Source organism: Vitis vinifera, chromosome 2 (genome assembly GCF_030704535.1).
Source record: "Vitis vinifera cultivar Pinot Noir 40024 chromosome 2, ASM3070453v1".
NCBI classification, from domain to species: domain Eukaryota; kingdom Viridiplantae; phylum Streptophyta; class Magnoliopsida; order Vitales; family Vitaceae; genus Vitis; species Vitis vinifera.
In genome coordinates this window covers 3,403,862-3,427,811 of record NC_081806.1, presented here as the reverse complement: position 1 = coordinate 3,427,811, position 23,950 = coordinate 3,403,862, and the positions used below count along the sequence as shown (strand labels likewise).

General features: G+C 37.3%; 2 protein-coding genes and 1 long non-coding RNA gene across 5 annotated transcripts; 1 reads left to right on the top strand and 2 right to left on the bottom strand.

Moving 5' to 3' along the window:
- Positions 1-5: 5 nt before the first annotated feature.
- LOC100258216 (cytochrome P450 87A3) lies at positions 6-4,081 on the bottom strand. Its single transcript, XM_002283301.4, has 9 exons — positions 2,500-4,081; positions 2,092-2,413; positions 1,862-2,011; positions 1,251-1,502; positions 1,060-1,149; positions 888-966; positions 671-777; positions 389-516; positions 6-309 (listed from the first exon to the last, which is right to left on the bottom strand). Exons 1-9 carry the CDS (start codon positions 2,697-2,699, stop codon positions 219-221), a joined length of 1,419 nt encoding a protein of 472 aa, XP_002283337.1. The 5' UTR covers positions 2,700-4,081; the 3' UTR covers positions 6-218.
- LOC132255202 (uncharacterized) lies at positions 724-9,903 on the top strand. Its single transcript, XR_009467845.1, has 3 exons — positions 724-814; positions 4,764-4,976; positions 9,549-9,903. It is a non-coding gene; the product is annotated as an uncharacterized LOC132255202 (long non-coding RNA).
- On the bottom strand, positions 7,776-23,950 carry LOC100261568 (uncharacterized). Of its 3 annotated transcripts, XM_019217161.2 has the most exons (15): positions 23,548-23,950; positions 23,400-23,447; positions 23,248-23,308; positions 23,057-23,089; positions 21,634-21,758; positions 21,389-21,523; positions 13,547-13,623; positions 13,129-13,394; positions 11,225-11,281; positions 10,956-11,124; positions 9,359-9,416; positions 9,191-9,276; positions 9,052-9,108; positions 8,453-8,578; positions 7,776-8,146 (listed from the first exon to the last, which is right to left on the bottom strand). In XM_019217161.2, exons 1-15 carry the CDS (start codon positions 23,717-23,719, stop codon positions 8,066-8,068), a joined length of 1,551 nt encoding a protein of 516 aa, XP_019072706.1. In that variant the 5' UTR covers positions 23,720-23,950; the 3' UTR covers positions 7,776-8,065. The 3 variants fall into 3 exon arrangements, with proteins under 3 accessions (XP_019072706.1, XP_002276721.1, XP_059599120.1); XM_002276685.5 differs by lacking the exon at positions 8,453-8,578; XM_059743137.1 differs by lacking the exons at positions 23,400-23,447; positions 23,548-23,950 and having other exon boundaries at positions 21,634-21,738; positions 23,248-23,314.

The window sequence follows — 23,950 nt, the reverse complement described above, 5'->3', positions numbered from 1 at the left end:
GTGTCTATGAGCAAAAATTATCTTCAGCTTGGTCTTGGTTTGAAAAGAAGCTACTGTAATTGCATCTCCCTCAACTCTATTGAATGTACCGAAAAAACTCTTTTCTGGAAGCTTCAGTAGCAATCCCAAATTCGTAAGACGCTAGCCCTTATGAATGACTTGCCTTGCATCATTTTGTTAATGTACTGCTCCTGCTTCTGTTTATATCCTGCAGATGTTTAATTTTTCCCCAATATCTGAACATGGAAACCATTTGGAAATTGTAAACCAGGAGTCCGGACAATGTCTCCTCCTCTGACTGTTTGCCACCTGGAAAAAGTTCATAGATGTGGACAGGTTAGCTTCTGCCCCTTTCCCTCTGTCTCAGAGACACCCAATGGACACTTACCTGTACTTTGTAACCAAGCAATGGAGGAACACAGCCATCTGCATTTTGGTAAAGTCTGTTCCGACACAAAACCTCATGCCACCACCAAAGGCCATGAAATGCTTAGATGCACCACTGGATTCTACTCCCTGTATGCCACCATTTTTATTTTATTTTATTTTTAATTCAACTTGAGAATTTAGAAGAAACATTGGGAAGTTTGAAGTGCAACCCAAGGTCAATATATTAATATTAGTTGTAATGTTTGGAGGTGGAACATGAATTTCTTAATTATCAACCCACCTCCCATCTCCATGGATTGAAGGCAAGGGGATCTTCATATTTTGCTGGGTTCAGATGCACAGCTGGCGGACAGACCATAATCGCCCAACCTGCTGGAATGGTATATCCTGCATCAATTCCAAATTGAATAGGCATGTCAAATGGGTAAGATTTTTCTTTGAATGAAACTAGATCTGCTATAGCTAAAAACTGACTACATATATTTGAATATAGATACCCTTAAACTGGATTTCTCTCAGCGCCTTCCTGAAGATTCCTGGAACTATATTTGCCAGCCTAACTGTTTCATTGATGAACTGCAAGTTGAAGTGGTTAGTTTGTAGAAAAGGACAACATAATGGGATAAATGGATCAAGCTTTATCAGAGAAATAGAACTGTTCTTTTCCACCTGAAATGTGAATGTCATTGATTTGTATTCTTTCCATGTAAGTTCAGAATCCACAATTTCCCGTTTTTCTAGAATTGCCTCATGCTCTTCCTGATAGAAGAAAAGAACATTTAGTGCATGCTAGTTTGGATCACAATATAGGTCCTAAAAGAGAGGGAGAGTTCAGAAAGCATGAACTAAATTACACAGACCGTTAATTTCTTCAGCACCAAAGGATGGTCAGAAAGAAACTTCGTAGCTAAAGTTATAGCCAATGAAGTTGTCTCGAAGCTGGCAAAGAGGAGTACAAACATTAAATCTAATGCAATTGCTTCTGTGAGGATTGTTCCTTCTTTCTTAAGTTCTTCAATTACATAATCAAAGAAATCACTCTGCTTCTTCCTAGGCATTGCTCGTCTCTCCTTTAGCATGTTCTTCAGCATGCTCATTGCCTTCTTCCTTCCCTGAGCAAACCAAAAAGAGTCAAGATAAAAAATGAACAAGATTATTCAGAAAACCAGAATTTGGTTGAAGGATATTTCCAGCTTGTGCATTTACAGGAAATCAGAAAAGTATGGATGAAATTTCACCCATTTACTGCAGTTGTGAATAGTCTCAAAATTGCACTCACTTCTCTTGGTTTACCAAACACATTTTCAGGGGTTTTCATAGAGTTTTAGTTGGCCTAGTCTTCCACTTTCCTGAATGGCCAAGCATATAGGAAAAAGAAAAAAAGAGATATATATATATATATATATATATATATATATATATATATAAATGTTTTGAATGATCAAGCTTAGTATGGTGGAATTTGATTTACCTGCAAACATTTGTGGTAAGCTGTTCCAGGAATATCCAAAGGGAAGGAGATTAATCCCTGTATGAAAGCAACAAAGTTCTCCCTTAGATTTTCTGAGGACTTGTCTTGTTCATAACTGATGAGTTTCTTTGCAGTCAGATCAAATATCATCTGCACAGATAAAATCACCATCAGACACAAAGAAAGTTTGATGAATTCCCAATAAGAAGAGTCAGTTAGCCTGAATTTACTCTTGCAGTTGCTTCCTTCAATTCAACAGTGTCTTGACATGACCACCTGTCTAAATTTCTACATGTGGCGTGTTCAACCTCAGGGAGCATCTTTTTCAGGCTTTCAGGACCAAAGAGGTTCAACACCATGTTCTTAAGGTACTTGTACATAAACCCATGTAAGGAACCCACATTCTGTCGCCCAAAGATCTCTGTGAATGTATCTGGATACCAGCTCTGGAACAATTGTCCTTCTTGTTGAAAGATGAAATAGTTAAGATCTGGGTCTGTTGATACAACAACTGGCCGTCCCACCAAATTGGTTCGAAATATAGGCCCATACCTGAAATGTGATAGCAGAGAATACCTTTAAGAAGAAGATTGCACTAATCTTTGAAAAACAAGACTTGTTAGTTATCACTATTTTACCTTTCCATCCTCTCTTTAATGAAGGGAGGAATATCAGAAGAAGTGTTGGGGGCGAAGAACTGAAGGGTCTCACCAAGTAATGGCAAGCCCATTGAACCTGGTGGAAGTTTCCCATTGCATTTGGGATTCCTCCAGCTGTAACCCCAATGTATAATCCTTATAATAACAAAAGTTCCAATGCACAAAGCAATTGGCCACATCTTACTCTAGTATAGAAAAAGGACAAAGAAGATCTTGAATGGAAGGGAGAACTATAATGCAAAAGTGGAATTACAAAGAGACAGAAACATACAGATTGAGATTACAAGAAATGGAAGGGTTGAGGTTGGAATGTGGAAAGAGAAGACAAGAAGAAGAAGGAAAATGCTGGCATGTATCTTAGAAACCATGAGGAGAACTACTTAAATAGGCAAGCTAGAATTTAGATATTAAGTTGGCTCTGTTCTTTTCTCTGTTTTTTTATTGAAGAAATTGGTTGCTCAAGAAGCTGTACAAGTGGTTGGAGATAAAGTCGAAATAGTAGAATAATTTGTCTATAGACCACTCATTATCCCTTTGTCAACGGCATTTATAAAAATTTGTGTAAAAGCCTAGCATAACTGTGAAGCTTACAAGATGTTTCCTCTCTCTCTCTCTCCCTCCTCCGTGTATCTACCTATCTCTGTATGTGGATAATTAAGACTAAGAGTGCATAAATCACAAATCTGAAGAAGCACGAGGCAGAAATGTGGCCCTTTTTAAGGAGATTTTGCAGAAACTTGATGCCTCTTCCCTAGATTTCAGAAGATAGAGATTCAAAAGATCTGTGTGATGAAATTAAGTATCAGAACCAATCTTCAATGGATCATTAAATTACTAGAATCTAATGGGCTTTGCCAACTTATTGAGATCTTCTGAATATCTAAGCTAAATACTCTAGTATCTATGTGATGTTGATGCCATTGGAGATGCCACACATGTTCGTGTTTTCTTTTTCTTCTTTCATTTTTTTTAGAGATAGATCTCCTTCTTAGATCTTCCTTAGCTGTAATCACAATCTCAAGTCCAATTCTCAATCCTGTGACTTCATTGGCAATTTCAAATGGGTGTTCTGGATATGCATGCAACTACTGTATATTATGGTAGGTAAGCTAAGCCAATAGATCAGGTTAACCCATTTTCATACATAGAGCACCGCTCCACCGGCCCATTGAGCCACGGACTCAGCCCCATGCAACAACTACCACAATATAGGTAGGTCACTGTGTATTTTGGCCACCATTATATGCCATTAGAATATATTAAGTATTAACCATGAGTGTTTGTCATTATAATATTGGACGAAGCTTCATATATAGACCCAAGAGAATGGAATTTAGAGAGGGTCTAGAGCTAGAAAACATAGACATGGGGATCCTAAAACTTTGTCTGGTTGTGGGTCTTGTGATTCCTCTAACTTTTTGTATTCAAACTTAAAATTTTGAGTCAGAGGACATCTGGGATATTAAAGCTTGAAAGCTAATACCATTTCTTGGCTTGTAAAGGGGTGTTTGGATGCTCATTTTTTTAATGCAATATTGGAGCAAAAATTTGCTCTTATTAAATATGGTAAAGGGACAAATGCTACTGTAGAATTTGCAGAATGAAGAACATATCAGTGAAGTCCATGCAAACACGACATGGAACAGTATAAGTTACTGTGCACTTTGCATATAAAATGTCAGATCCAATCAAAAGCAGCATACCAACACCACATATTGCTTTCTTTTGGAGTTCTGTCTTTTTGGTTTAAAGTGTTTTTTGTTTAAGAAAACTTGAAATGGTTGAATGGGGCCTCTTTTTTTTAACTTTTTTGATAGAATGACACAGATTGCTTAACTGCTTGGCAAGGACTTGGAAAGGTCTCCTTTAGGGGTGCACAAAAATGCCAGCTATATCACCTCTTATTTTGGAACTCTGCATAAACTATACAATTTAATATTAAAATGTGTTGCCATGAACTCAAGTTCTCTGGACCCTATAAAGGTTAGTTTTCTTTAATATTAGTTTATCATAATCCCTTATGACGAGTGGGTTGTGGACTATATAGTTAGGGGTCCTACTTGTCCTCATATACCATGGCACAAGGCTAACTTTCCATTGGATGCAGTCACCCTATATTCCATGATATTACCATCTGATGATCAAATTCCTTGTGTAAATTGTTCTTGATGAATCCTTGACCTTTCAACATCATTTTATTTGAAGTGATCAGCTGATCAGTAATCATCTCTTTGGATTTACAGGGTAGTGAGGCAGTAAGCATGACTTTCTCCAAAGAGCAACCCTGATAACAATGGAGATCATCACAATAATAATAGGTTCCAGGTTACTCGAGGATGAGAGGATTGAGGAGGAAGTTGTTCTCCTTGTCTGTGCCGTGCGCGTGTGGAATGGATTAATAACTATTAGCAGCAATGACTTGGTCAAATGAGCAGCCGTCTAAGACTATTATTGAGGTGACACAACTGTAATCTCCCTCCTTAATTTTATGTTGTTGCTTAGACCCCCTTTATAGCTTGTTACAGATACTTGAAATTGCTTTCGTTTCCCCCCATATTTCCATGTTCCTTGCCCTTCTTGCAGAACTTAGAAGTTAGAACCCCAAAAAGATTTGATTAAGATAGCATTTTGTTACCAAAACTTAAAGCAAACCCAAGGTAACCAAAGAGCATAAAGCAGTAAATGCATGACAGGATTTGTGTATTCCATGTATTCTTGGGAATTGATAGAAGTTTGCTGTTGGGTTAGCCATATTCTAATGAAGCAAATTTCCCATGAGGCCCATACTGTCCATTTTCATTATATTGGCTTGATTTTCAATAAATTATTAATTTACTTGGACATTGTGGAGTAGGATATCAATTGAAGTAGAGTTAGGGAGCTGAAAAATGGAGACTTGCCTCTGCCCCATCTATATTTGAATCACAGATACAGCTTTCAACAAAAAGGCAGTGTGTAAACTGCTCATGAACATGTTCTGAGGCACATTTTAAGCCATTGAAAGGCCAAATGACCCCTATCCTAGTATAATGAAATTTCCCAGAACCCTTGATTAAAAATCTTAATGGAGCATCTAGGTGTAATTAATTTCCGAAACTACCGACAAAACCCTAGATCATTAGCCCCCATGTGCTTAAAGCATAGCATTTTACAATTTTTTTTACTGTCATTTTCTAATCCAAAGTATTAAAAAATTCCATTAGTTTACCTCCTACACTCCCAGTACACTGGTGCAGCAATGGTGAAGGAGAAACAATAAAATAAATAAATAAAAACACTCACACACACTGTTGTTCCATGTGTTGAATGCCTAGGAGTTAAGAGTGCCTTGTAATTTTGATAAATACAGTACCAAATGGGTAGCAAAATGCAAATGATGTTGGTGACTTGATTACAAGGGTTGACCAAAATGCACTTAAATCCTTGTAGTTTAAATCAATCAAAAGCATTAAAGCCAGGGTTTTATTATACTAGCGGCCCATTTCTTGCCACGTTCATTTCTTCAAGATGATGATTAAGAGACTGTTTGGAATATAGGTTGTCTCCTCTGGCTGTAAGCTATGTTAGCATAGGAAGAAGTGAAAATAGAATTAATTGTTTTTTAATTAGATGGTGGGTTTTATATGAGCTTACAATTGTGATAGAATAATTTTATTAAATCTTACTAATATAATAAAATAAAAATATGATCATATTTAGCAAATAGAAAGTATGGGATTGATATGAATAGAGAGTTATATCAAAGAATCTTTAAAAATTTCCTTGATCAGCAAACAGGTACTATGAGAATATCATCTATTCAAAAAATATATAGATATCCTTTCCTCTTTCCCTTCTAGACAGACTAGACCCTTTCTCTAAGATCTTTGAAAAGATATGGGTTCTTCACAAGAATACAGGTCCACAAGGGGAAACCATATTATGAAAAATGATAAAGAAAATCTTGCATCCAATCAGCTCCTCAGATGACTTTAATTTTATATAGTTGAAGTAAGCAAAGCTATTAAAAATACAAGTCATCCATGACCAAAGAACATCATCACAAACATGTGCCCTAAAATTACAAACTACTCCATTTCATTCATGCATGCACCATATATTCATTGTTTCACTTCCACTAAACCCCACATGACCCTTTACCAAACCCCTTACAAGTTACAACTCACCTCTTCTTCTATATTTGGGGGGTTGTTTGGCAGTTCTCATTGAGTTATGGAATAACTCTTCACCTCTCACTCAATGAAAGGACATTCCAATAACTTAGACCTAAAATTTCGCAAAAATATAAAGGTACATATTGCCATAATGTTAATGATTCACACTAATTATGTAGTTAATACCACGCGACTCGCCGGTTAAACGGTGAGACTCTTGAAAATTAAACAAGTAGGTGTGTATGTGTGTGTATTAGAGGTGGGAATCAACTGATGCAGACCACCAAAAAGATTTGAGTTGACATTAAGATAAGAATAAACATTAGAGGGAGATTATTATAAAGTGGGGGAATATGAGCAATTAGATCATCTACTCCTCAATATAGTAGTCAGCTGTAAACTAGGACATATTATAAAATGGGGGTGATAATGGACTTGGGCCCCCCAATGTTAGGTGGGCCTTTGTGTCACGATCCAACAACAAAAGTCAATGAGTTGACCCTTGGAGACTTAACTAATTTTGGCCGTATGACTGACTACTTGTGAGTGGTGAGGTCATCGCCGACCACTTAGAGCCCCTCCATAAAGTGCTAAAGCTTTGAGGATTCCTGGGTCCATTTTATGGGATAATTCAAAGCCCAATCATTATGAGTCCATTGCTGGGCCTTGGGCCCATCGGAAACCGTACATTATCCTGCTGGCAAATCGTAGAACATCACTCTTACCATTCACAAGTGAGGAACCACTAATTTACAGAGAGAGAGAGTGTGTTTAGGAAATATTTATAAAATATAATATGGGCTGAAAAAATTAATAATAACCTGTCAATGAATAAGGAACAAATGTGAACCACTCTACAACTAAAAGAAATAAATTCTAATATTCTAGAAAATATTGGAACTAGGATTTAGAGGTTTGGCAATTGGCAGTCATGAAACCTTATAGGCGGATGTTTTTTTAGCATATAGCATATGTGGATTTCAGAGGATTCAATCATCTTTTCCTTGATAATCTTCCACCTATATTCAGTCAAGATCATGGAACTCATCATGGATGCCTACTTGACCATAAACAGAGGGACTTTCTGGCCTAGGAAAAATCTAATCAACCGAGAAATGATATTCCTTTTGATTATGTTCATCTGCCTACACTCATTATAGACAGGAATCATTTGGTTAAGATAACAAAAACAAATGATAACAAAATCCTTTGCAAAGTGAATACCCAAAATCCCAGATATTTCATAGCCTTAAATAAGATGTGGCCTATATATGAGGTATCTCGCACCTACAATCACTAAGGTTTCTCGTGCTTCACATAAATTACCAGAAGATGCGGAGAGATGGAGAATGTGCTGTAAGGATAGTTGCAAAAGATGGTGATCCGCCACCTCAAGGCTTCATGATGGATAGCTTCCTTAGCATCCGGTCATGATTAAGCATTGCACTCACACTCTCCACCACCAAAATTATCTGCAAAGAAAGAAAATATAAGCATTCATTAAGATAGGGATAAGTTCAAAGTAATTCCAAATGGGATAAGCTAACAATTCCATAACAATCATGTTCTGGCCAATAATTTGGGTATTTACCTGGCTTAAAGCAGAAATTGAGATGTTCAGACGGAAAACAGTATCTAGTTTACTACTATGCTTATGCACAAAGTTTCTAAAAGTTTATTAAATGTATTAATGTGTATTATTTACAAGTTATTTCCAATGAAGATGAGTTTCTACCAACATTCCAAAGCATCAATATCCAATTATTTCTTTACTATACCTTCCAGTCAAGCTTCACATTCCAAGGTTTTACACCAGCTTCAGTAGGTACAATTAGGAAATTTTCATACAGTCCTTGGTGGCAGAACCATGGAAGAGCCCAAAACTCCATGCAGGACAGATGACCCTAAAAGACCAAACTCAATTTCTTAGAAATTTCACCCCATTCATGGGTCAAGCTGAACTTAGATAGTTCAAAAGTGACCCTGGACCTCTGGATGCTGGTAGGTTGCAAGAGAGGACAGCTGCTTGGTTTTTGGCTTCAGTGCAACATTGGATCATTAGCACTGAGCTAGCTAATAGGTCACACAACAGGACCAGGTGGTAACTTGGAATGCATGCTTTCCAAAAAGGTTGTGGTAGAAATTTACTCCTAACCACACGATCTGGTGGTAGCTGGAATTGCTACACTCCAAGGGCTTATCCTCAACATAGAACAGGTATTCTATGTGTCTGTGTGAAAAAGGAATTATCTGAACTCATACCTCTAAAACAAATTTTGTTCAGTTTTCTTGAACATTTTAAAATTAATGTTACTGAACATAGCTACAGATTGCTTCAAAAAGCTTATTTTCAATTAAAGAATTAAAGATATCAAACCTGAAAGCAAGCATAAGCCATAGCAGTTGCAAAGTAGAAATTTGCATTGCCAGTTCCCTACAAGTTCAATAAGCAAGTTAGACTAAAACATCCCTTTGCTTATGGTCTATGAATACATTCTTCAGAGAAAGAGATATACCCTCCATATCCAGAGATTGTGCATCACAGGGCTAAGAAAAGATATTCCAACATATCCACAGAAGAGGAAAAAGGAGAATTGCATATCTGCATGTTATATTAGATAGAGGTCCTAAGTTGCCAATCATGTTCAAAACCATCAGAATCAAAAGTCATCCAACTAACTTGCCTGCTAATTCCTTAACAAACAAGCCCAGCAGGCCCAAATACAGAGCTGAATCTCCAACCTGAACCAGATGATAATAACAATGAGATAACAATTATATATATATATATATATATATATATTGCCAAAACAATCAAAAGAACAGTAAGACCAAATTGTAAGACTAAATTATTTATTCTCATTGTTTATCCAGATAAACCTTCAGAAGGATGCAAATTTGGGATGAGATCAGCAACCTTAAGATTTGATTCAGGATTATTTGGAAGGCAGTTGCATCAGTAGCAGACTCCAGAATGCAACTTTTTAGCTTTCAAGATGAAGCATGCATTCTCAAGAAGGCAAAATGGCCTCAAATCTCTCTCTCCACACTACGAAAATGTTACTAGGAAGGTGGTTCTTCCATTGATTGAATTAGTGGTATGAGTGTAACAGAGGGATCAGCGTAAGAGGATGCCCTTTCTTGTTTGCAGCTGTTCTTTGTTTTCCTTGCTTTTATTGGAAGAGTTGTCTGAATGTTTCCAGTCTAATAGTATTTTACCCCCTTTTAAGATGGTTTTTAACGCATAACTTTTATTTCTCAATATATATATATATATATATATATATATGATCACATGGTGGAAAATGTAGTACACCACAAAGGAAAGTCCACCAGAGATTTTGGTCACAGGTTGTAACTCTTTTCTGAACAACCATATGAAAGTTCCTTCTTGTTTAAAGTGCCACTTTTAAAATTCACTCCCTTAAAAACTCAAAAAATAAATAAAAAATCAAATCAAATCAAATAAATTGATAATAAACACGTATCAATGTCAGAAGTAAAGCATTATTTTGTTGAAATGTATTTTGCAGTTTTGGATGTATTATCATGTAATTCTACATATTATGTTATTTTTGGGTTATGATAGAAGACAAAACTGTCAATGCAATTTCAACAAATTTAGATAGGTGAAGGTTTGGGTTGCTCTTCCATCTGGATTCCTAAATTGGCTAATAAGGCAGATGATTAGTTAGCTAAGCACAGAGCCCTTTTTGATATAAGGCTTTCATGGGGGATTTTTTGCCTCCCTGAGATATTCTATAGGAGTGCACTAGGATCCTTTGTTGGGCTCCAAACAATCTTTGCTATTTTTTTTCCATTGTCCACCTTATGTTTCTTTTTAATTTGGTATGAAGGGTAGCTCATCTTTCTGTGTACCATTTTATTTTCTTAATGAAATATCTGTTTCTATAAGAAAAATAATAATAATAAAAAAGAAAGTTCCAATTTGATGGTCTCATCTAGAAACAGGATTCAGTACTATTATTTTCAGATATTTTACTTAATGATGAAAATGTCCCAACATAAAGTTCTCTCACTAATTTTTCCCAATATCAAAGAAAACTTGCACAGACTTCACCAGGTTTCAAAACAGGTCAGGAAAAAAAAGAACTTGGCCTTCCAAAGTGTAAGGGAGTGCTGCCCACAGAAAACTAGGCTGTTTTACAAGACCAGTGAAGAAGACCTAATCTCATGATCCCATAATGATATTTTTCAGGGCCACAAAAGATACTAAAATACTGGTGAAACTAAATATTTATCAAAGATGAAAGAACTTACTGATGGATAAGATTTAAGCAGCGAAGAGATGGCAATGTAGACAAAAGCCAAAAAGCAGGGCCGGTGGTTTAGACGTATGGCTAATGGCAATATCATGAAAAGAATATTCACATGGAAAACTATCAGAAAGAAATTTCTGAAATAGTCAAACACTTCTGCAAAGAAGTACCTGATTCAAAAATTATACATGAGTTCACAAGTGTAACACCTTAAATCTTATGCAAAATCACTTCTCGGTTCATATACAACACATATCACTAAGGACTCACCATAGAACACCTATATTTGGTGACAGATCTGGTACAGTAAGAATAAATCCATAGGTGCTGCAAAACCCGCATATGCATAAATGACAATCAAGACAAGTTAAAACAATTATAGTTTGTGACAAATTGAGCAAGCAAGTCACCCAACTAAAGGAAGTGGAAATACTTCACATTTATTAGAGATTATCATATAATAAAAACATTAGAAAGAATACCAAAACTCTATAATAACAGTTTTTACTTATCAAAAAAAAAACTCTATAATTACAGTCAATCCAAATGCTTCGTATCAAAGCTTAAAAATAAACAGCCATAACATTACATCCCCTTCCCCTCTCCACTGTAACTCCTAAATTTAAGGTCAACACAACACTGGGACCTGGGAAGGGACCCAACAAAGCACCAAAAAGACTCATCATCATAACGGAGCACACAAATACCAGGAAAAGAACCTCTTTCAGTTTTTTAGCTTAGATCTTGGCATGACATTGACTTTATTGTGGACTAGTAACCAAGCTGAAACCTTAACTTTAGGTGGGACCTTACCCATCAAAGTGTGGCCTAGTGGTAAGGGCGTGTGGCGGGATGTGGGGTAGAGGCTATAGTCTCAGGTTCAATTCCTGCCATTAGGAATCCCTGGATTACTCAGAGTTGGCTGTGGCAGGTGCAGTCAAGTTCCCCGCGGTTTGGAAGCTATGGGTGGGATCTGAAGAGCCCTGCCTTAGTGGGGTTTCCTGGTTATCTTAAAAAAGGAAAAAGAAAAAGAAAAAGAAAAACCTTTAGGTGGGACCTTAGTCTTCCAAGAGAACCAACTATTTTTCTCAATCAACCACATATGAGCTTCCAAAGAAAATAGAGAAAGGGCCATGTCCTTAAGGATCATAAGGAGAGACGACAAGTTGGAAATTTATCTATCAGAGAGACCATGGAAGAATGGGAAATTCCATGAACCAAAGGTTTCAAATTTAAAAAGCCCATGACCTAGCCACTTTTGATGTTAGAGAGAATAAAACCGAGGGAAGACACGCAAAACCGTTTAGAATCCCATGACAAATCAACCCAAATATGAGAACCACTATCAATGATGATAAATGAGAGAGAACCCAATAGCTGAGAAATGACCTTCAAAGGATGTTCATGGGAATCCCTAATAGCCAAATTGTTGTCCCAATCAGTCTTCTCAATGTCATTAAGGACCTTTGAACAGTGGATGCAACAAGGATATCTTTTCCAGAGGAATTTCCAATACCATTTACCTACAAAGTGACATTCCTATGGTCACTTCACACAAACCAACACACTTTTAGCATTTAAGCTTGAAAGCAACATTCCACTTAATTAGATAATCTCTATCAACCTCCCCAACCATTGTTTGTTCTTTGGTGTGCCTTTATTTAGGCACTTAAAATATATTATCCCATTTTGCATATAAAAAAAATTAAATAAAAATTTAAATTTAAATTAATTAAAAATAAAAACAACAACAACAACTTAGCCTCCCCAACTACATAACAAAAGAAGCCCCTTCACACTATGTTGATTATAGAAGCCAATTTGGCCAGAATCCTAAATAAGGAAATCTACTAGATAAGGACACTAGAAGACAAAACTTGGACAAAGCCAACTTTTCCACCTAAAATGCTATAAGCTCCCTTCCAACAATATAGACACCTAAATATTTTCTAAATTCCTGAGCCACAAGACTCAATGGTTCTAGAATTGTCCTCCAAAAGAAGGACTATACATCTAATAGGCCAGTAACACAATGTATACCCTAGAGATCTAGCAAGAGAATTAAATAATTCTCCTCTAGATTAATATGAAAAGTTAGCAAATGCTTCATTTTGAATACTTGCTAATGTTCTGCCATATCATGCTGCTTCAAAAAGTTCAGAAATATATGATACCTTTTAAACATCTCCCCAAGGCCACCATACCGTCTAACAGAAATGCCACACAATAGCAACACATAGCATGACCAAAGAGAAGCCCACAATATGAAGTGCACAACTAGCCGCCATGAGAAACGAAATGGTAGCATTGGTTGGCTGGCCAATTCTTTTTGTTGATAACGGATGTCAGTTGAGGGGTTCTCTCCAACTTTACTGGATGCCCTTTGCTGGAACAATTTCCTTCGAGGAGAATCTGGACCATATCCTAATATAAGAATCAGCTGGGACAAAAATAAATCAAAGTTACCACAGGGAAGGAAATCAGTTAATTGTGCAGAAAGGAAAACTAATAGGATATCTTTCATGAGTTATTCATTCTATATTTCCAGGAAAGCTTTTGACATCTATAACAGCTTAGGAGAAAACTGCACACCGGTACAATTAGGATTGCAGGATAAAGAGACAAATGCGTTGCAATGACCCATCCAAAAGCTGCTAGGGGAACTAGTCCTGCAAGCCATCAGAGGCAAAAATATTCAGCATCAAATACAAATAGATAGTAACTCCGTGCTTCAGAAAGTGTCTTTATCAATCCTATTTCAATGGTTTCTGATCTCTGCTTTGTAGGGAAAATATGTCTCACTAAGAAGCAGCTTGAAAAGAATCCCTCAAGTGTGATAAGTTAACATTGGAAGCACATTATTAACATCATCCTGGTTTTCACATTTTGACCACAACCCTCTAAGCTTAGCATGTGATTCATGTTTTTTTCCCAGAAAATGTATAACATACAACCAATGAACAGTAAGCATCAGTCACCTGCACCTTCTTGAAACAACTATGAGGAGCATAATAGCTTAGATGGATGTCCTTGGATAACTATAAGACAGTAGCATTTGACTTCGATGGCCTTGAACCAACTATAAAAGGAAAATGCACTCTGAACCCAGTTATTAAACTCAACCAAGAATAAAGATGATAAAAGGCCAGTTCTGCATCATAGTTGCAAAACTCAACCCACAACTAACACGAGGAAAAGTATCAGTCTCGTCAAGTGCCTAAACCCACCCATGCATGGATCCCATGCCTCCATGATAGTCATGTAGACCATAACTATTTGAGAAATTGGTTGTTTCATACATCTTATGTAATGAAGTAGGCAATTAGTTCCAGATTATTTCTCTTTATACTTCATTTTAGTTGCAGACTGAGGTCCATCAAATAGTTTGATCATCTGAAACAACTGGTTCTGTAGGAATTTAGATGTTAAGAATAGATTCTCTGATATAAAGACACATGAATGTTTTAGCTTGGAAGTTATATGCATCACTTAATAGATTGTCAAGTTTACATAGGTTAGTTGAAGGGTATAGATGTCAAAATATTGTGTGAATGACCGAATACCTTGGCCTTGAGTTTTGTATATTATATATAGACTTTACAAGGATGCTTTACATGGAAAGCAAATAAAAGCAAATAAATTCCAGCATGATTCTAGCCCTATACATGTAAACTATAATCTGTCAAATAATATATGTTAACTGTACAAAATAATAAATGAAGAAATAAGGAAACAATTGTGGGCTAAAATAAGGAAAGAAGGGTGGGCTAAATTAAGGAAGGAAGTGTGGACAGCAAGTGTGGGCTAAAATAAGGAAGGAAGTGTGACAGCAAAGCTGTCCTTTGATAGCTGTCCTTTGACCAGCAAAGCTGTCCTTTAACAAAAGCTGTCCTTTGACAGCCCCCCTCAAATTGATGCAGGTTGATCAACAAGCATCAATTTGCTACTTAGCAAGCAATGTCGATGACGAGGGAGAGCCTTGGTGAAGATATCAGCAATTTGTAAGTCGGTGGAAATATGTGGAAGAGTGATAACACAAGCTTCAAAGGCTTCACGGATAGAGTGACAGTCCACTTCAATATGCTTTGTGCGCTCATGATAGACAGGATTGGCCGTGATCTGAATAGCGCTTGTATTATCGGCATGGAGAGGTGTAGGATCGGTCTCAGAAAAATCTAACTCCGCAAGCATACCTCGAAGCCAAATGATTTCAGAACAAGCAAGAGACATCGCCCGGTACTCAGATTCCGTAGATGACTTAGAGACTCTGTCTTGCTTCTTACTTTTCCAAGATATCAATGCATCTCCTAAGAACACACACCAACCAGTGATGGAGCGACGGGTATCCGCACAACCTGCCCAATCAGCATCACTATAAGCAGCAAGGCGAGTAGAATTGCCTGCAGGGAAGAACAAGCCACGAGTAGAAGTGCCTTGAACATAGCGTATGATCCTACGAACAGCAGCCAAATGAAGATGACGAGGAGTCTGAAGGAACTGGCTGACTTGCTGTACAGCAAAAGAAATGTCCGGTCTAGTAATGGTGAGATAAACAAGGCTACCCACCAACTTCCTGTATAAACTGGGATCAGCAAGTAAGTCGCCCTCCTCTTTGCGAAGCTTGACATTTAATTCCATGGGAGTATCAACAGAAGTAGCCCCTTGTAGACCAGCTGTAGCCACCAAATCACTCGCATACTTATGTTGATTGAGGGAAATACCAGAGGGACTATGATGCACCTCAAGACCAAGAAAATATGTGAGAGGTCAAAGATCTTTCATATGAAAGGACTCAGAGAGATGAGTTTTGAGCTGACCAAGTAAAGCAGAATCGGAACCAGTGATCACAATATCATCAACATAAACCAAAAGAACAACAATACCCATGTCTGATTTCCGAAGAAACAAGGAAGTGTCATACTTGCTCTGCCTGAATGAAAATTGTAATAAAGTGGTGCGGAATTTCTCAAACCAGGCCCTCAGAGCCTGTTTGAGACCATAAAGAGAGCGACGAAGCTTACACACATGTGAAGTCGGAGAGGGAAACAATCCCGAGGGTGGCTTCATATAAATACACTCTTTAAGATCCCCATGAAGAAAAGCATTTTTTACATCCATCTGATGTAATGGCCAATCACTGGAAGCAGCAAGAGCTAGAATCGTACGAACAGTAGTCATTTTAGCCACAGGAGCAAAGGTCTCTTCATAATTGACACCATATTCCTGATTATTCCCAAGTGCAACAAGCCGAGCTTTGTAACGATCCAAACTTCCATCAGATCGGACCTTGACTGAGTAAACCCATTTGCAACCCAGAGGAACAATAGTGGGAGGACAGGGCTCAATGTCCCAAGTGTGATTGGCCTCTAGAGCGGCAATTTCTTCCTGCATAGCTTGTCGCCAACAATCATGCTTAGCAGCATGTGAGTAGCATGTGGGAATATCAAATTTGGACAATGCAGCAGTAAGGGCTGAAATAGAATTGCCAGAACTGGAAGAGGGAAATCCATACCTATTCGGAGGTACAGACACTCGAGAAGAGCGACGTACTGAAGGTGCTGCAACTGACTGCATCTGGAGCGTGGTAGGATCAGATATCGGGTGAGCCACCGAAAGAGACTGTGGGCGGGAGCGTCTCGTATACACAATACCTGGTTGAAAGCGAGAACTGACTGGATGAAGATCTGAGAACTGTTGCTCAAAGGAGGGAAGGACCACAGTAGAAGAGGATGACACAGTAGAAGAGGATACAGGAAAGAAATGTTGATTTTCAAAGAAAATAACATTCCTAGAAATACGTGTACGATGTAATGTAGGATCATAGCAAACAAATCCCTTTTGACACATATTATATCCCAAGAAAGCACATCGAACAGATTGAGCAGATAATTTATGTCGCTCATGAGGAGGTAAATGAACAAAGCATACACAACCAAAAATACGAAGGTGATCATAACTAGGTTGCTTAGCAAATAAGCGGAAATAGGGAGACTCCATATGTAGGACTTGAGAAGGTAAACGATTAATCAAGTGAGTGGCAGTTTTTAGAGCCTCTACCCAAAACATGGATGGAACAGAAGATTCTAACAAGAGAGTACGTACCACATCTAAAAGATGACGATTTTTGCGTTCGGCAACTCCATTTTGTTGAGGAGTAGAGGGACATGAACGTTGATGAATAATACCCTTAGAAGCCAAGAATGCTTGAAACTCAGTAGACAAATACTCACCACCAGAATCTGTGCGTAATGTCTTAATAGAAGTAGAAAATTGATTGTCAACATACGCTAAAAACTCAGTGAAAGTACGAAAGACCTCAGATTTAGAGCGAAGAAAGTAGACCCAAGTAAATCTGCTATGATCATCAATGAAAGTCACATAATATTTAAATTTCTCATGTGAACTAACCGGGGAAGGGGTCCCCAAACATCACTATGGATAAGATCAAAGCAGTGAGATGCTCTACTTGCATGCAAAGGGAAGGGAAGAGTTTTACTTTTACCAAGTTTGCAAGAATCACACTCAAGAGATAAAGAATAACGATCCTTATTACCAGGTAAATCAGAGTTCAATACATGAGATAAGATCTGAGTATTGGGATGGCCTAAACGACGATGCCACACCATACTAAGATCTGAAACATTATTACAAGCAAAAGACTTAATAGAAGAACGTGGAGAAAAATCTGGAATAGGTAAAAATAGTGGAAACAAGCGCCCCACTTTAAGTCCCTTTGCGATCGGCTTCCCCGTTACTTGGTCCTGCACAACACAACCATTACCAGAAAAATTAACAGCACAATTGTTATCAACTAATTGGCCAACAGAAATAAGATTCGTGGAAAGCTGAGGGGCAAGAAACACATCAGTGAACTTAGAAGAGGCATCGCCGATAGCAGCTATGGGCAAAGAGCTGCCATTGGCAGTCTGAATGGAAGATTGACCAGCGTAGGGCCGAACATGACACAAAGCGGTGGGATTATTAGTCATGTGATTAGAGGCCCCCGAGTCCACGTACCAGAGTTTAGTAGAATTGTTACCTTGAAACCCCATTGCTGATAATGCTGAAATTAATATCCGTTGCACCATTTCTGGGGTGCAGTAATCTGGTGCAGGAGGTGCAGGAACAGAGCACGCAGCTGAAGAAGAGTCGTGTGTTGCTACAGGAGGGACAATAACCGAAGTCTGAAATGCTTGGGCCTGACGATTCTGGGGGCGAATACGACATTCTTTGATAATGTGACCTTTCTTCTTGCAATAAGAACAAAACTTCTTAGGGCAAGTGGCAGCAATATGCCCATATTCCTTGCAGCAAAAACACTGCAAGTTTTTAGAATGCATAGGTGGTCCGCGTCCTTGGGCAGCATAAGCTACAGTTGTCGTCCCGGAACTGCCATGAGATTGCTCCAAAATAGCTTGAGTACTAAGGCGTTGCTCTTCGCGAAGTAACTCCCCAAAACAAATATCAAGAGAGGGAACAGGAGATCTATTCAGTAAAGAGGAGCGAACAGATTCATATTCCGGACGTAGTTTCATAAGAAACTGATCACGCCGGGTAGTCGCGTGAATAGCCTGAATAGTTGAGAGAGCGGCAATAGGAACATCCGCTGTAACCAAATCAGCATATTCATGCCAAAGAGTCAGAAATGCCGAGTAGTAGTCCTGGATGGAAAGACTACCATGTTGAAACATGGCAATCGCATGTTCTAATTGAAAGCGACGAGCATCGTTATCCTGATGATAAACTTTCTTCAAATAAGCCCACATAGATTGAGCGGAGCGATGGGGCCGCAAGTGGGTGACAATATGAGGCTCCACTGAACCAAGAAGCCAAGACATGATGCGTGCATCAAGCACAGCCCATGAAGGAGAAAACCCAACATCCTGAGATTTTTCAAAAGTGGATGGTTTTTCAACATCCGTGCCATCAATATGACCCCAAAGGTCTTTTCCCTTGAGAAAAAGTTCAAACTGAAATGCCCAGGTAGAATAATTTGTGTCTGTAAACTTAACACACAGAGGTGCGGAATCCATAGAAAATAAATAGAACCCGAGACAAAAGGATTGACCAAAAAAATCCCAGAAGAAAACTGACCCACGAAGTGATCAACACAGACTTGACCGAAAGACACGAGAGGCACTTCCGAAACCGAAAAGACAGAAAAGAATTTGAGGGAAGAAAAATTAGCAACCTTGCTCTGATACCATGTCAAAATATTGTGTGAATGACCGAATACCTTGGCCTTGAGTTTTGTATATTATATATAGACTTTACAAGGATGCTTTACATGGAAAGCAAATAAAAGCAAATAAATTCCAGCATGATTCTAGCCCTATACATGTAAACTATAATCTGTCAAATAATATATGTTAACTGTACAAAATAATAAATGAAGAAATAAGGAAACAATTGTGGGCTAAAATAAGGAAAGAAGGGTGGGCTAAATTAAGGAAGGAAGTGTGGACAGCAAGTGTGGGCTAAAATAAGGAAGGAAGTGTGACAGCAAAGCTGTCCTTTGATAGCTGTCCTAGTATGGACAGCAAAGCTGTTCTTTAACAAAAGCTGTCCTTTGACAATAGAAACAATTGCTCCAAGACAAAATTAGCCACTAAAACTTTTACTTTGGACTTAAAGCTATTCAAAGTATAATTACCAAATTTGTTATTTCTGATTAAAAGAAGTATTATTGTGTTCTATAAAAAAAGAAATCTTTATTCTTTTCAATTTTGTGGTTTTACAAAAAAGAAGAGGAAACATTAACACCTACAAATTTGCATAACAACTTGTGGGAGGACAGAAGGCTTTTCTTATGCCTTCTTTTCAAATGAACTTTATAAATGCTTTACTACCAAAAAAATGCCAATCACCAAAGTGTGCAGACACTTGTCCACGTAAAAATAAATTTGATGGTTAATTTTATAGGGTTGACTTCATCCAATGAATGACACTTGTGTTGGTTCAAGGGTTCTCTTAAGTATGTTTTGATGATAACAAAACAAGGTTAAGTGTACTAACATGTTTAAATCAAGTAAAGTTTCCGGTTTTATTGTGAAAATAAAAAGAAAGCTCAAGATCGCCTAAAAGAGATTCAAATGTCATGAAGAGATGGATTCTTGAAGACTTAAGACATCTAGGAATCATTGTAAGATGAATCTCGCGGATGCACTTAGGATTAAACCATTTTTCATGCACTTTCGATGCATTCATTGATACTTAGTTTTTCTTAAAAAAGACCTTAAACATTCAAAAATTGAATGAATACGTTTTTTATATCGAAACCTTTGGCTAAATTCTTTCAAAAATACCCTATAAACGTTTCTAAATGAAATGCTCAAGTTACCAAAAGATTAAAATTGTGTTTGGAAGCATTTTAGGTTGTTTACCTACCATTTTCTCTCATTACAAGCTCTCTATTCAAGTGCATTTACTCCTTCACTTGCTAATCTTTCTAGTGCACCCTCATTTATTCATCCTAACTTTTCTTTGTATTGAGCAAAACTTGTGCTAGGATTGAGAGTTACAAAGTTTCATTCATCGATTAAAGATTAAGTGGTTGAAGCTTCAAGTTGATATTGAACTTGGAGAAAGTGTAACGCCCATTAGAGTCATGAATCTAAGTGTACAAGATTGAAGGCTTAGTTTGAAGTCTTGACTAATGGAACCCTAACTCGGAAAGGAGATTGAGGAGAGTGGATATAGGCAAGATTGCCAAATTACTATAGAAAGAGTTTCCATATCTCTTCCCTCCTGCATTTACTTATTTGCTTCAATTGTAGTTTAATTTGTATAGTTTTTGATAAGTCTTCAATCACAATCACCCAATTCAACCCCTCCCCCACACACTTTTTCTTGGGTGTTTTCCTTAATTAAATTAGTCTTGTTTTACAACTCGGTTTATGTACTTCCTGATAAACTGTGACCATGTCTTTCTCACATTAATACCTAAGCAGCTCATATGGCAACCATATTCATTCAATCCCCATCAGGTTGCCATAAGCCACCAAGGTTTCTCCAACCAAAGTGACTACTTCATTTATGAATGAATATTTTAGACAAAAGAACATTCTGACAACAAAGTTTATACAACAACTAGCTCCATAATGTTACATAAAATGCAGATAAAGCCATAAAACGAAAATCATCATGAGCAATAATTGTATGGGGAACTCAAAATGAGGACTGAAAACTTAATCCTAAGAAAACTGGAGTATGAAAAATAGTTGCCACAAGAAAGCAATTCAGTTTCCTGACTTGAGTTAAAGAACAGAAGTATGATTTTAGAGAACAAATGATTGTAACCAGGAAGAAGTTGGCAAGCATCAACCCTATAAAAGCCAGCAAGATAATAAAATAAATAAAGACAAAGAAAGAAAGAAAGAGAGCTACAAAAACAACAAATGTTCATATGCAAAGCAATATTTGGAAGCTTCTTACGTCTACATGCTCCATAGAGGGACAAAACAACGAACAAATTTTCAATTGGGGATGTTGATGAACCCACACATGTGACTATTGTCAGAGGATTCCATAAGTATACGAGAGCAGCAATATCTCCAGAGGAGAGCATCTCTGAAAGCAGCACGAATGTTTAAGTTCAACAGCTACCAAAGGGCATAATAAAAGGAAATTTCCCATCACAGATTATGGGAAAGTACAACCCTCTTGATAGTTTAAAGTACCTGATCTTTCTAACAGTCTAACAATGCCTAGAGATTTCAAACTCTGATTATATGCCATCTGAAGACTTTGACCAGTTGCACGAATCAGCACTGCAGTCATAAAATCTGCAATCACAAAAAGCAAACTGTATCCAAAAATGAGTTGATATTAACTGTGTGCTTAAACAGGAACATGAAATTAATAGGAAGAAAACACAAACAAAAATTAGAAAAAAAAATGGAATTTTAAAGATAAACATGAAAAATGAAAAAAGGCATGGAAAGATCCAATTCTGCTACATATTTCAAACTACAACCTCATTTTCTACTCAAATTGACAAGTATCAAGAGAATGCAAAGACTCCCAAATGTGATCAAAACTCAAAGAACCCCGAAATGATGAGATACAGAATAAAACATCAGACTAGAAGCTGGCAGAGAGCCCAACCTTCATTCCATCTCAGCACATTATTCCATGATAATTGGGCCATATTAATAATCAATGCATTGACCATTTCTAATCAATAATACTTGAAATGATTTGTTAAAACAAAGAAAAAAGGTCGCAATGAAGGAATAGCCACCAAAAACTAGTTTAATAAGCTTGTTTAAAAAAAAATTCTATTTTGTAAGTGTTTTCAGTGTAATGAATGGGAAATATAGGCCCCATTTGGTAACTACTTTTCAAAACAGTTTTATGTTCTCCTAAACATGTTTGTTAACCACAAAACAAAAAACAGTTTTATGTTCTTAATTAAAAAATAAGTTGTTTTCAAAAAATATCTTTTAATTATTTTGAATTGTTTTCATTTGTTTTATGATGATTATTTTATAAAATAATTATACAAGTATGAAAAATTATTAAAAATAAAGCACCATATATAAAAATTATTTTTAAAATATATTTAAAAACATATAAAAACAAGTTTAAAACATTTTAAGTTTCCAAACGGACTTTTGTTCTACAAAACATCATGAAACCAGTCTAAAAAACTGTTTTCGAAAACAATTCCTAAACAGAGTCAATGTAAACTACTTATGCGGATTAAAAAATATTTTGCTTTTCATTTTACATTAAGGCTAAGCATCCATTAAAATTCCAATTAATTATTGAACATAAAACATAGAAGTGGCACAAAATAGAGATGCACTTATATTTCCTTTCCTAAAATTTTGGCAAAAGCCAATATCACCCCATGACCATCATATTACAAAAAAACATACCATTCAACCCTCTCATCAATCGAGTTGGGCTAAACACTGGGAATAAGAACTAACGAGAAATGAGGGCTCCAATGCCATGTAGAGCTTAATTATTTCAGACCAGTGATTAGCAGAGAATGCTGCGGCAATGTAAAAAACTAACTATGTGCCACTAGATACAAATAAAACAAAATAATTCGAACGAGCCACAATAATCATTGCAAAGTTAAATAAGTCTCACCTGCATATAAGATGATTGTACTGCCCTTCCCCTCTGCATCACCCAAAATTTAAAACTAATCAAACCAACTATCATATCATAAACATCGTTTCTCGTAAGATAAATAGTCAAAACCCCAAAAATGCTAGATTCTGCAGAAGAATCTTGTAGAGTGACCTAGAAAGAAGTGTTGGTAAAGACTCAACTACTACCTTTGAACTGTCAATGGCCCAAGAATTGAGAGCAACAAAGGGGAACCGTGGTACATGGATCCTGTAAAACAGTCGAATACGAATCAAATACTCGTTCTGTTCAAATTAAATGAATAATTTGAATGAGATTAATTTGAAATTTCTGTAGAAACCTGCATAGGGAGAAATTGAGGATTGCTTCAGCCAGTAACCCTCGGCCACTGCAATGCAAAAGCGAAAAAGGTGAGTTCAAATCAAGATTCAAATACAGAAACCTGTGTGCGGGGGTTTGGGAATCGTAGAGGAAGAGAGAGAAAATACAGCGCCGGAGGCTGGTGAGAGGAGTGGAGACTTCGGGACGAGAAGCCAAGTTGAGATTTCTGGAGAAGTGAATGAGAACCAGTCTGAAGATCACTGATGCCAAAGCCCAAGTCCAAAAGCATTGCTTCTTCTTCGTCGTCGTCGTCGTCGTCGTCTCCTTCTCTTCCTCCATTTCTGCGCTGATTGACGATGGGTCCGGGGCGTTCGGGCGACGTCTGAATTTGGAATCAGGGCGTTCCTGATTCAAAACGGCGTCGTTCCAGTTCCTCTTTGATCTCCCCTCTCTTCAACGAAACGAGATATTAAAGCAAAGAATTTTCTCATTGACAAAATGGATTACCACCGGTTTTAAGAACGGTGTTTCAAAATTGTTATTTGATGTCACGTATCGGAACTAAATGTT